Raw genomic sequence first — 14,590 nt, forward strand, 5'->3', positions numbered from 1 at the left:
AGTTGTACATATGTCAATTACATTTATTTGTTGTAAAAAAACAAAAAATACATTTGTAATATTTTTGAGGACAGGATCCATGTATGCTCTATTGATATTAGATTAAAGCATCATGTTTCTAACTGTAGTATTCTAGTTCTTATGCCTTTCCTTCATTTTCATTTCCTTTTTTAAAATAAACTGCGATACTCTGAATTTTGGGGGGGGGTTGTTATAGTTGTTGCTTTCAAACACCAATTTCTTACACTAGCTAAATTGGTGAGTAAATAAATGGGTATGGTAAAATGTGAAATGCATTTGTCGAATGAATGAAACTGAAGTGCCATAATACAATAAATCCTCAGGCTAGTGATGTTTATTGTTGCCAAATGTCTCCCTGCTAAGAACTAATGAGCATGAAAAGGGATAATGAAAGTTTCCATGAAAAGTTTTTGGGAAATCTATCCACAAGTCTTCACTATCTGGGAATGTGGAAATAAGTATTTGTTTTATACAAGTTCCATATGAGGACTGTAAAGATGAAATTATTAGAATAGAGTAAAATGGAAAGCAGCTACAGTGTGATAGTTACTAATATGATTTGGCACATGGAAGAAAATTGACAGGGAAGGTCCACCGTAAGAGAAGAGAACAGTGTGTGCTATAAAGTGGGCACTAAATAAAGACATGTTGAATGACTGTGTAAATAAAAGGACAAATTTAAGATTTATTTATTTATTTGAGAGAGAGTGAGAGAGCTCTGTAAGGGGGCAGGGTGGAAGGGCAGAGGGAGAGGGAGAGAATCCAACAGACTCCCTGCTGAGTGCCAAGCCCTAGGTGGGGCTGGATCCCAGGACCCTGAGATTATGACCTGAGCCAAAATCAGGAGTTGGACACTTAACTGTTTGAGCCACCCGGGTGCCCCTAAAATGAAGATTTTAAATTAAAGCTTTCAAAGACCCCAAATGATCTCAAAAATCTGATTTGGGTTTTAAATGTTTAAATTCCAAAGGATAACTGCTTACTGATAAACATTTGAAGATTTACTTAAAATGCATTTTTTAATAAGATTTTATTTATTTATTTGACAGAGATCACAAGTAGGCAGAAAGGCAGGCAGAGAGAGAGAGGAGGAAGCGGGCTCCCCACCAAGCAGAAAGCCTGATGCAGGACTCAGTCCCAGGACACTGAGATCATGACCGGAGTCAAAGGCAGAGGTTGTAACCCACTGAGGCCCCCCAGGCACCCCTAAAATGCATATTCTTGCTAAAAGTTTACTTTGGCTAAATTAATTAACATGAAAAAGTGGGGGGTAAGACAAGATTATTAGAAATTAAAATACAGTGTTACATAAGAACTAGGTTATTTCAAAGGAATATACATATCAATTAAGGGTAGAAATTACTCTCAATTATTAGCATCATTTATGCCATTGTTCTTTAATTACAAAGAACCATGGACACTTGGTTGTAAATATAATAAATTGAATAGAGTAATAAACAATTAAAAAAAAAACTATTAAAGGAGATGGGAATAGACCTTACCTGAATTGACAAGAGTCAATTTGTCCCTTGTCATATGTCCAATCATATGTCCCTTGTTAATATGATAAGGGACATATGATCTGATTTTTAGAAGAAACAGTGTGCAGTAGAAAGTGGATAGCTGGGTAGCTTTTAGATTGTTAAGTCCTCAATGAGTTACAATTTTTATTTCCTAGTCAGTTTGGAAATTTAAACACTCAATAAGTATCTACTAGTGTAGTAGGAAACCATAAAATTGCATTAATCAAAGTTACATAGAATAGTTACAATGGAAAGAAGAGTTTTAGTTAATTTAAAGGCCACATGTCAGAAAGCAAACCCAGTTCTGAAAAAAAAATCACAAAATCTATTTGTATTTTACAACCAAAAATAAATCACTCAAAAACATTCCTCTAGAAAAAAAATAATATTGAACAATATTAGTATAAGAACCACAGAAGTTATAGAAATAAGACAATATTTTTAGCACCACATTTTATCCATCTTTGTGTAGAGACAGCCACAAGGTATCTTCAAGAAGAAATCAACACAATAGTGTGTTACAAATAGTAAAACCTGGCAGACAGTGCGTACAATAAGGAGGCCTTAAAAATTCTAGATCAAATATGAAGCATAGCTACTATAAAATTAAGAAATAGGCAAAGTACAAAAGTAAAAATCTATACAGTATCTATCAAAATAAAATTCCTCACTCTATTTGATATGTACTAGCTTCTATGCTCATTAAGAACTGTTTTTCAATAAATACATGTAGCCAAGGCAAATTATATGTGTCTGATTTAGAAATAGTAGGCATCATGATTTTTACCAATAATAACAAATACTGTGGTTATTTTCTATCAAATGTACCAGACCTAACTGATTTTCTTTGTGACATATGTGTCACTTAAATATTGGGTAAGATGAATAATTGTAAATGTCATTGTCCAATTGAAATACTGAGAAACAGAAATTTTATTAATAGTTTTATAAGTTATAGGAAAAAAATTATAGTCACTGAAAAAGCTTGCAAACAATTTGAGAGACAAGCAAAATCACCATGATTTATTGAGGAAATCTGAATATAATACAGAAAACTTGTTATTTGTTTTGTTTTCATTCTCAGCATTAGACTTTAAACGAACTGAAGTTGACCGTAAGTGGTCATTATAATTCAAGGTTGGACATAGCAATGACCTTAAGAAGCAACCGTTATTTGAACACTGTGATAACTACTTCAACCTCAAACTTACCCAGTGTAACTCATTCATAGCACTTAAAGTGATGTAAACGCTTTGCTGCTAAAAATTTGTTCTGGTCACTTTCATTAAAATGCTGAATTTTTTTTTCTCCATGCTTTACTTGTGCTGTATCTGCTGTTAAGCAGTACAATATGGGAAGGACTTTGAAAGGATTTCTATATCCAGACACCCAGTGTTGGGTGTATTGATGAAAATCCAATGACGTATTACTATACATCATGAAATTTCTATTTTGACCGGTTTAACGAAGTTTTTTTTATACATACCAGAAGAGTCATTCAAAGCATTTTACATATTAAATTACTTATCAAAACACAGCATATATAGACCTTGACATTTGTTGAAGAACCAAGGATTTAACCAAAAAAAATTTTTAAAGGACCAGAACAAATCTTTAGCAGAACACAGATTATGTGGCAAAGAAGTGACTTATTGGAAGATAGAGTATACTTATCAAGACATACTTTCAGCATATATGTAAGAAATGGATTGGATAATTTGTATGATCACCTGCAAATATGCAGCAGACGGTTGTTAAAGAAACATAAAATCTATAACAATAATGTTGCAGGAAAGAGACAAAAACTGTAAAAGTCCTTTAGTCGTTTTTTTTATTCCAGGAGCCCATCAGTAGGTCTAGCTCTAATGTCAATTTTTTGAGGCAAGATTCTCTCACTATTGTATTTTCATGGGGGTAAGTAATTTTAGAATGATTATACATTGACTGTATTAAATTGCTTCTTTATTTTCTTTTTTTCCATTTCTAGAGTAGTTACAGGACAAGGTAATAATAGCTTTACAATAAATGCCAATATGTGGTTCCTTTATAAACGTGTTGTTTTACTCCTTGATTTATGTTCCATGTATTTGGTGGTTCAAGAATTTATATGACAACACGAAGAGTCTCACTAAATGCAATGTGAGAATAAGCTATATTGATTACTGCCCAAATTATTTTTGTACAAGTAACAAAAAAATAAAATGAAAGCTTTTAATCTCATCAAAATGTATTTTTTAAAATTATATGTATGCATAAGTATTTATGTAATTTTAAAGACTAATTTCCTATAGCATTTTCATTCCACTGAAAATATACTTCAAAATTACTATACAAGTGTTTTAAAATATCACACAATATGTATGTGATAAATTATTTGCTGAAGGGGGTACAAAAAACAATGAAAAATTTATAAGCTGCCCCTTAAATGCCCTTTAAATATAGGGTTACATTGTAGAAAAGTACAAAAAGACTTGAAGACTCATCAACAGCTTCAAAATAACAGAGACAGCAGAGCAATAATAGGAAGAAAACTTGTACCATACAGTAAATTTGTAGCCAAATGAAAAATCCGTTAGAATGCAGAAACACTGTTAAGAATGAGGATTTGGTAAAAGCCATGTTTTAATGCAATTCAATTTATTTTATTTTGATATAATTATTTTAGAAGTGTATGAAATTATAAATATTCCAATACTTTGTACAGAAAGTGTCTCCCTCCTTATATATTATTTGCCATCTTTGATAAAAAGCTTATATTAAGAGCAAAGGCATTAAATAATACATCTTTATACTATTAAGATAAATTTCATAGAAAATATTAACCAATAATGAACTATATGATTGGATTATATTTTAAAGTGCATACTTGTACATATTATCTTGGTTAATGCTTGCAAGGAACTTGATTTAGCTGTCTCTATTGGAAGAAAACATTTGTGTCAGCCATTTGTAGAAATCTGCTTACTTTTTTTGTTTTTGTCTTAAATAAATATACCTGAGGTCTAGATGTGTCGCAGTTGTTCTTCAGTTCTCAGACCTCCCTGAGGTCTTCAACCTCAGCTTTCTCCCCAAATCATGTGTTCTGCTGCATACATACTTACTACCCAGGAAAGAGTTTATTCACTAAAGAATTTTTACTGCTGGGGCAACGTGAGTGTTTGCTTTTACTGTTGTTTTCCAAAATAGAACAAGAAGACTTTCCATTCTGTTATTTGGGAAAAAAATACATTTTCCATCTGTAACTAGCAGGTAGAAAGATGATAAGTTTTTAGGAGACTTTCTTACATTTTTTTAGGCCACTATTTTATCATTAGGAAATTCTTTAAAAAATGGAAATTCTTGCTTTTCTGAATTAGTAATATTCCTGTTGCTTGAAAGAGTTCACACAGTTTTGCAAAGTACTCTGCCTGATTACAGGGAGTAGCTTCATGCAGGCTAACTCTGGCCAGCACTTGGAAGCCAAGTTTACCTGGCATAGTTTTCACCCCTCCATCTTTGACTGCCTGTAAGTGCCAGCTATGAAGGTCTCTAAACTCCTGAGCTATGTTCTGTCTCTAACTCCATTACAGAGTTGAGCCTGGATCCCTAGATATTACTCTCTGTCTAGCATACCCCCTCTTAAATAGATAGCTTTTTCCCCTGCCTTTCACTATATTCGTTTTGTAGACTAAAAATAAAATATGCTACCTTTATAGAAGTGCATTAACTACCTTGCCTTTGTTTTCACAGTTTTAGTATAAAAATCCAAAAAGATGTATAGTGTTTTTTTAATTAACATATATTATTTACCCCAGAGGTACAGATCTGTGAATCATCAGTCTTAACACGATTCACAGCACTCACCATAGCACATACCTTCAAAGAAGTACAGTTTTAAAAGGGCTTTTTAAATATAAAATGGGTTTTACAATCAATATTTACCATCATGCTGCACCAAATTTGAAATTAAGGCAAATTTCCACAAACGATCTAATGTTTCCTAACCTTTCTATTTAGACATTTAAAAAAAATATTTTAAGTTTTAGTTGGAAAAGCAGTAATTTAAAAAAAATAGATATTTCCCCTCCTAAACTTATTTAAAGCATAATAGCATCGCAATGGAGAGTAATATGGTTTGAAGCTTTGCCTCATGACAGTTCTATAGGAGCTCTGAAATTCCTCACTCTGCTGCTTTTCAAACTCTTTCCCCACAGACCCAGCCCTGTGCTTGTTTAATCCTCAGGAGATTTAAAGCAGATGATCATAATTCTTTAATAGCATTTTTAATATGGCATCTTGAGATCTTGCTGAGTAAAACATTCTTAATCCACCATCCTATTCTTTCAACAACTATTTCTTTATAGACTCTAACAATTTTTTTTGTATTTTTTTCTGGATAAGTTCTAAATTGTTGACTATAATAATTTCTTCCATTTTATAGCACCTGTTTACAAAGCACTCTCAAAAGTCTTACCACAATTGCAATATAATCAGAAAGTCAGTACCCTTCACAATAACTGTGCAATGCATGGATTGTTTTCTTCCTTTATAAAACTAAGGCTTAAAAAGGTTGTAACCTGTTCGGAGTCACAGAACTGGGTTTTATGCAGCCAGACTAGAACCCATGACTATCTTCAGATTCTAGATATAATGTGTTTTCTGTTTTACCAAGAATTCTTTTTTCTGAAGAAGTCCTTAATTCAAAAGAACTATTTCTAAAACTAATCATAACATACTCATTTTTGAAAGCACAGTGATAAAAATTTAAACTATGAAAATATAAACAAATTTAGATATCTAAAAACTAGGAAGATATATAATCTCAGACTTGAGATACCAGTCTTGATTTGTAGGTAGAAGAAAACATATCTATTTTTTTCAATCATTTCCTTTTATTTGAACAAAATGTATTTTATACGAAACTTTGATAATTTTGCAAACAAAAAGGAAACTCAGTATGCTTTTCAAAAAAAATTCACCATATAGTTCTAAAATGTGTGTTGTTGACAAATATATTTCTTACTTTAAAATGTAATTCTACTTGAATCAAGTTAAGTGAACGTGTCCATTTAATATCACTGTCTAGGTTTTTCAGTTAAGGGAATATTTGCACCCGTGATAACAAATACAAGACCTTCTAAGAAAGGACGTATATCATTCCGTGACTATCCCGTACAACTCAGTGGTGGATGGGGAAGTGGCAAAAAGAAGGCGAAAACTTCAAACTAATTCTTCAAGCTTCAGCATTCAAAACATATGGCACACGGTTTTCTCAAGAGATCTCTGGATATCTGGTCATGTTACCAATTGAACACAAGGTTTTAGAGTACTGCATTTAATTTGTATTATTATACATATTCCACAATTTTGTTTGCTGATGGAGTTATCTGATTTCCAATCTATAAAATACAGTTTTGCTATGGTCCCTTTGTTTATGAGGAATGGCCTCCAGAATTAATACTTAAAATATTTGAATGGAATTTGCATATCCAATTTCTTCTTTTGTTTAAAGATTTTATGACATATGTATTAAAGATGGTTTTTGTTACCAGTAATAAGTTGTAATACCATACACATATTGTAAGAGAATATAACTATAGTTTATTGACACTGTCCATAGTATTAATGAATAATTAATACATTGATAAATTTTTATTTGACCAGATTATTATCATTGGATATTTCAAAGATAAATTAATATATAAAATATTGAGAGTAGACAATGAAAATGGCCTTCATTTTTTTTTACTTTAAGTCATCTTAGAGTTAAGAAAATATGCTTTCTGTTTAAACTAGAATGAAATATCAGTTTAAATATTTATGTTGTTATGTATTCTATCATTTTAATTTTAGTTAAGGTGCCTCAAAATTTATTTAAAAAATCTTTTCGAAGCTCCATCTTAGAATTTTATATTAGTCTATTTTAGTTACAGACCAGTTTTATTAAATTCTTACTATTTTGTGGTTAATATTCTGTGATGTCTTAGTAAATACAATGTGCAAAATACTGTATTTACCTCTCCTGCTCCTTAGGATTTTTATTTTCCTGAGTCTGGAGCTTTTTTCACCAAGCTAGGTTCTCCAGTGACTTCCCAGTGTGTTGCTGTGTAATAGGATCCACTAAACTTTAGTTTTTTTCCCTTTGTTTTTCCTACTCACTACTGAAGTATTTAATCTAAAACTGACTAAGCAGATTTAGAGATGCATTTATTTGGTTCATGCCCCCTATCGACTTTTAGAGCTCTATTGCATTTCAGACCTATAAATCTCTTTTAACTTGATTGAGATAGAAATATTAATGAACCTTGAGCTGTCAGTCAAAGGAAACAGAGATTCATATGTTGTGGCCTAGAAATTGAGCTTCGGAGCATAAGCTCCATGTGTAGTTGCTTTATGAACATGCTGTTATGTCGTCCTTTTCCTAAGAGCATCCGCAGACCAGCAAAATGTAATGATGGAAAATGTTTTATCTCAACTTATTGTGAACCCTGCAAGAGAAAACCACATCAGAGCTGAAACTGATGGGGTTTTATGGTTCATATGTTCAAATCAATGAAATGGAAAGGTTAGCATGAAAAGTGAAATGTTTGTGATTAAACTGTTTTAGTGCCTAAAAACAATTTAGTCTATAGTTTCCTTATTCTGTGATTTGTGTAATTGTTTCATGATATTAATTCTGAGGAAGATGATGGGTGCTGATGCTTCTTAAATTTGTGGGTGATGATTGATGAAGATGTCAACAAAATAGTTTCCTAATTATGGTGTTAAATTGGAAGTTCTTTGTAGTTTTGTTTACTGTGTCTGGCCTGAAAATGTTCATTTGCAAAATCAGAGTTCAAGCATCATTTTTTAACATTAATTTATTTGCATTTGTGAAGAGACATTAAGGCAAATATTTGTCTTTTAAGATTTGGGAAGGCAAAAAGATGAGCCTATATTGTTGCTTAGCTGACTGAATTTTGGATTGATAGTGATGGACCCAGGCAATGTTACTATTCAAATGCACAACCCCAAATGACATTTTGTCTTTCCTGAACCCTTCCCAACTCAATTCTCACCTTCCTACCTGTCCCTCACCCCAGTGCTATCAGAATCACCAGGCATTTCCAGTGAGAATGGCATCGTGAATCCCTGATCACAAAAAGACTGGTAGAAGTGTTGGGCAATGTTTAGAGATTCCAGAACGTTTTGATATGAGAGTTAACTACATTGGTTTATGGAGGTATCATCTTCCCAAAGTCCGGTCTGCCAACATCTTTGTGCATATAGTGCATTATAGGAGAGCTCATTAGGTATTTTGAGAAGCATTCCAAAGCCCAATTTCTTGTTGTGCTCATAAATTAATTAAAGGTACAACCACCACATTAAAAAGCAGAAAAGTCAGAATAGTATAGCAAAAGCCAAAGCACTGTTAAAGGCAACACTCTGCCTTAAAGGCAAAGGGAGAATACACAAAGATTCCTGGAAATTAGTTTTGAGTTTTTCTTTTTTTGGAGAAAACAATGGATAATGCGTTTTAGCCAGAAAGAATAAGTTGGAAGGCACAGACAGGGATTAAAAGGTTTTTACATGAAAATTGCAAATGAACAATAAATAGTGGTGTTTTAAGAGATCTCTGTCTAATTTTAAATCCTCACATCATCAACATAAGCAGCTTTGGATGTTCCATGTTTTGATTATGCTGTTATGGAATTGGCCATTGTCATGATTTTCTCTTGGTTGCTTGTAATTTGCTCATATTCTCTCATTTTTCTCAAAATCTAGGTAACATTGAGCCAAAGTTCAGACTAATAAAATTAAATACGTAGGGTATATTTTAACAATATCTTACTGATAGTATGCTATAGTTGAAGGAACTATAAGTTTCTTTAAAAAGAGAAACATTTTTGCTTATTTTTTGAAAAGAAAAATAAGTTGGTAAGGTCCCCCCTTATTATTTCCTTTATTACCATATTTTCTACCAAATGCAGCTTCTATCATCTTTAAGGCCCAGAAAATAATTCACCATCTGAATTTAAGGTTTACATGACTCTACTAGGAGAAAGTGAGTAATCCAGTGAATACTCTAATTTAGGGGAAAAAGAACCCCTTCTCATTCTTTGGAATAATGGTTGCCAGGGCTAATTTCTAACTCATCACAAAAAGGAGAGGTAATTCTGTCTTTCCCCTACGGAATGAAATCCATTATCTACCATGATATCTTTGCTTACCTAGATGCTGCTGTTTTTGTCACTGATGGTTGTGAGATTCAGAGAAAGCCTCTTTCCAGAAGCTAAAGAACTGTATTCTAGACCTATGGTATCTACAACCTTAGCCACTAGCCACATGTAAGCTACCTGGTACTTTAAATACAGTTAGTCTGAATTAAGAGATGATGTAAATATAAAACGCACAGTGGATTTCGAGCATTTAGTATGAAAAGAGAATGCAAAATTGCCCAATAATTTTATATTGATTGTGTTAAAATAACAGTATTTTGGCTTAAATAAAATATATTACTGATTTTTTTGTATTTATTAAGATGTAAGTACTAGAAAAATTTGTAATTACATGTAACTGATCTGGAGGCTCTTTTCTGAGGTAACTTAGGTAGGGTGTTATTGATGCGGAAAATAATTGGTGAGATGGTAGATAAAATATAGTGACCCCAGAAAACAGGGCACAAAATTTCTAGTTTGTAAGAAAAGAAAACTTTGATTCTGCTAAACATAGTGAATATTATGAAATAAAAAGGAAAAATAACCTCACTTGTGGTTCTAGACTTTAAGATAGTAAAATTAAATTTAATTCAGTTAAAATTAACATATATATATGTTCATTTTGTTTTTATTTGTTTTTAATAAGAGACCATCTTATAAAGTCAAGTCAAAGTCTTTTATGTTACTGGTGGCAAGCACTCACCTTTTAGTCTATGTTATCTCAGGTTGTACATATGTACAGCTGTTAATTTTCAAATGGCATGATTTGATCTGTGACATAAATAAGGTCTTTTAATGGGAACAATATTATATTTGGCATCTTACTGTATTATAAATCCAGTTTTATTCTAATACATAAAACATGAAAAGCCACTAACATACATAAAACATGAAAAGCCACTAACATTTGCATAAATGAATATGATACATCTGAAAACAGCACATAGAGTGTTTCTAAGTTCTAGAAAGCATATAATCAACATGTGCTTTATGTGGTTGTGCCTGACCACCATTTTTCCTTCCTCTCCAAATATTATGCCATTCATGTACTGTTCCTAGGAGCCAGAATCTCACCTGAGTCAAAATTGAAGTGAAACATTTCACGTGACTTTTCACTTAGGACATATCCCTACCAGCACTTTAGAGCGAGAGCCCCCTCTAGTAGATCTGGACCAACCACCTGCAGAAAGGACCATAAAGACTCTAGAGCTCCGTGAAGAACTCACAGAGCAGCAGGAAAGACTGCCATGACTGGTAAGTTCTGCTCTACACTGAGAGCTTAGAGTAAGGGCTTCTCTGGCCCTTGTCTGTCATCTTTGCCTTCAGACAGTAGCTGGCCAAGGTGCTACAGAAAGGACATCCTTTCTAGGGAAGTTATGAGAAAAGTGAACTAATTTAATTATATAACAACCTTTTTATTTCAATGTTTATTTTTACCCTGACTGAGCATATCTTCATAGCATCCTTACATTTTAGGTATTGGCATAACCACTTTTCCAATGCAAAAGGAAAGATGAGAAATTACTTCGTCTATGCTTTCTTTATGGAAGCCTGAATGCATCTACCAGGGGTAACCAAGAGAGTAAATGTAAAAGCTTTTTTTTTTTTTTTTTAGTGTCATTGTGATTTCCTAAAATTAATTTTGTCTTGCAAAAACTGTAATAGAAACTTCAAACTTGTTTATGGTCCTCATAGAATTGTTCTAGATCAGCATTGTAGAGTACAAATAAAATGTGAGCCACATACATAATTATAAATTTGCTGGCAGTTCTTTACAAATGTAAAACATTGATAAAATTAATGTATTTTATTTAACCTATTACCTCTGGTACATTTTTTTCATCAAATAGAATTATATGGACATTATCTTACAGGAGAAAAAAACAAAACAACCTTCAGCTATCCTAGCCCCTAAAATTAACATGTTTGGGGAAAAATAAAATGGTATAAAAATAAGATGGTTTCTGACTGATATGTATCACAGACATAGTAAGGGTAGATCTGTTTCTCATCTCTCTCTGAATCATTCAGATTTTGTCTAGCCATGGACTTTCTATTAACTTTGAAATGAATCCAGTGCTTAGAATAACTCAATATAATACATAAAAGAAAGTAAGAAGTCAGCACAGCAATTTTGTTCAGTTCAGTACATGTTCTGGAATGAAGCATACAGAAGAAAGTGAAGAGAACATATTCTTTGTAATCTGTCTTATGTTCTTTTTTAAAAGATTGTATTTATTTATTTGAGATAGAGAATGAACTGGACAGGAGAGCATAAGCCTGGGGAGGGGCAGAGGGAAAGGGAGGGATAGATTCCCTGCTGACCCTGGAGCCCCACATAGGACTGGATCTCAGGACCCTGGGATCATTATCTGAGCCAAATCTGTCCTATGTTCTAATCCTCACTCTGTAATATCATCTTTAAATCTTTTTTTTTAATTTTGATTTATTTATTTGACACAGAGAGAGAGAGATCACAAGTAGGCAGAGAGGCAGGCAGAGAGAGAGAGGGGGAAGCAGGCTCCCCACTGAGCAGAGAGCTGGATATGGGGATCGATTCCAAGACCCTGAGATCATGACCTGAGCCGAAGGCAGAAGCTTAACCCACTGAGCCACCCTAGGTGCCCTGATATGTCATCTTAGACAAGTAGACAAGCTCTATGAGTCTCCTTGCTTATCACTAAAGTAGGCTTATAACTCCTAGGGTGCTATGAAGTCAGGTGACAAAGTATATGAGAAACCCTTGGCTCAGTACTTTCGGTATCATAAGTACTCAATAAATGATGACTTGGCAAAGAAAATCTTTCCAGACCCATCTTCCAAAATTAAGCCAAAAATTGGATTGATTCTGCATACCTTATTTAGCAAGTATTTCTATGAAATAATGGAAAATATTTTTAAAAGATCTTTAAAACTGGCTTCTCTAAATTTGCCTCAAAATGACAGTAGAATTTGATTTTTCAAATACATATATATAGAAAAAAAAAACACTTTTATATTGAGCATTCTCCACCGAATGTATACGGAATACTTTGGAAATGTAAAAAGCATACATTTCTAAAAGCATGTAGTTTATTTCTTCACATGGACAAGTAAAACATGTATTTCTAGAAAATAGGTTAATATGCCAGAACCGGAACTCTGTAGGCAGTGCTCTATACTCCAAAATGGAACCATAACATCTTTCCATTATCAAGTCCCAAAAAGGATGCCAGGTAACTGGCTAGATGGGCGCACATGCTCCATTCTCTCACATTTCTCCACTTCTTGTCCCCTCCCCATCAAAGGGAAATATTGGCTCATTGTTTCTCTAGGAAGACAAAGAAAAGCATAACCATCCCTTGGTTTTATCTCTTTTTTAATCTTTATTCATTTTTTGATTAATAAGAAACTTGTTTTTTTTTAAATCTTCATGAATTTAAACTAACTTCAAAAGATGAGTGTTAGCCTAGATCCAATAAACAACAGTATAAGGAACTTCTATTTTAGCATCCCAAAAGGGACAAAAAATGTTTTGAGTATGCGAAGTATTAGTTTCAAATGAGAATGGACAGGAAAAGAGTGCTTTCACATTCTATTTAATTGGCCTCAAAAGATGAATTGATATTGAGAAAAGCATTTTAGGCAAAGGATACAGACTGAATAGATACCTGGAGACAGCTAACAGTGACATGTCCAGGGAATGGAAAGAACAATCCAGAGACTGGATTATTGGACAGAAAAGAGAGAGCCTGGTGAGAGAGACAGGGAATTATTGAGAAATGTCATTGGGAAGCAGGATTGGATAAAGTACCCTGAGATCTGTCCTACCTGTAGATTTTAGATGGAAAATGGCTATGTGATGGTTTTCAAAAATAGGAAGGCAATGTTATTATTACCAATAATTACTGGGATAACCTCAAAACAGACATGATCAGGGAAAAATTTAATTTGATTCAAATATGACATGATAGCAATAAAGTTACTTCCACCAAAGTCTGTTGAGAGTTGGTTTCATATATGCTGATATACTTCAATCTGAGTGAGGCTGCTTCCGAGTATAGACATGGGCTGTACTCTCTGCAGAAGCTCCTCCCACAGGAACATGGATACGGACAGTGGTATCCTGAACGAGCTGCCCTGCTCAAGGGAGAGCATTCCATGAAGCTTCAGGAACATGGTGCTGAGACTTCTAAGTCTAATAATGGCTAGAAAAAACTAGAATTCCTACTATTTACTCTGAATATATTAGAATCAAAGAACGATGAAAGTCTCTGTCCTAGTTGACTTGGGTTCCTATAAGAGAATACCATAGAGTAGGAGGCTTAAACAAGAAACATTTAATTCTTACAATTCTGGAGTCTTCAATTCTGAGATCAGGGTGTCAGTTTGGTCAAGAGGCCTCTTCCTGGTTTACAGGTGGCCATCTTCCTGCCATATTCTCTCATGGTATGGATTGAGACTTCCCATCTCTTCATCCCTGTGTAAGAGCATTAATCTCATCATGAAGGCTCCACTCTCAGGACCAAAAATAAAACCCTAATCACCTCCTAAAGGCTCCACTTCCAAATAGTGTCACAATGGGAATTAAGGTTCCAACATACGGATTTTGAGGGGATCATTCAGTCCATAGCAGTGTCTTAGAAATCATGTAGTTTATTTAATTGATAAGAATTGTATATTCTTTTTTCAATTCATGGCTTACAATAGGAATATTCTAACAAGAGAAGCTGAGACTTTAAAAGGTAACTGTATTTGTTTGAGGTGTATGCAAATAGATGGTTATTAATAGACCTGGGAACAGGAAAATTTGTTAGAGGTAATACCTATGTTTACAACCTGATGGAATTGTAGTTTGCAGCAAGCACACTTGCCTCAAACTAGTACACA

At 33.5% G+C, this 14,590-nt stretch overlaps 1 protein-coding gene across 4 annotated transcripts in view; it reads left to right on the forward strand.

The window, feature by feature from the left end:
* Positions 1-7,250, forward strand: part of LRRIQ1 (leucine rich repeats and IQ motif containing 1) — a 210,511-nt gene extending 203,261 nt beyond the window's left edge. For all 4 annotated transcript variants that reach the window (XM_032874162.1, XM_032874163.1, XM_032874165.1 and 1 more), the window contains one exon: positions 6,610-7,250. In XM_032874162.1, coding sequence (XP_032730053.1) covers positions 6,610-6,752 — 143 coding nt within the window. In that variant the 3' untranslated portion in view covers positions 6,753-7,250. The remainder of the gene's footprint in view (positions 1-6,609) is intronic.
* The last annotated feature ends 7,340 nt before the right edge of the window (positions 7,251-14,590 follow it).

The sequence above is a fragment of the Lontra canadensis genome, unplaced genomic scaffold (assembly GCF_010015895.1).
Source record: "Lontra canadensis isolate GAN:19392208 unplaced genomic scaffold, GSC_riverotter_1.0 scaffold52, whole genome shotgun sequence".
In the NCBI taxonomy this organism is placed as follows: domain Eukaryota; kingdom Metazoa; phylum Chordata; class Mammalia; order Carnivora; family Mustelidae; genus Lontra; species Lontra canadensis.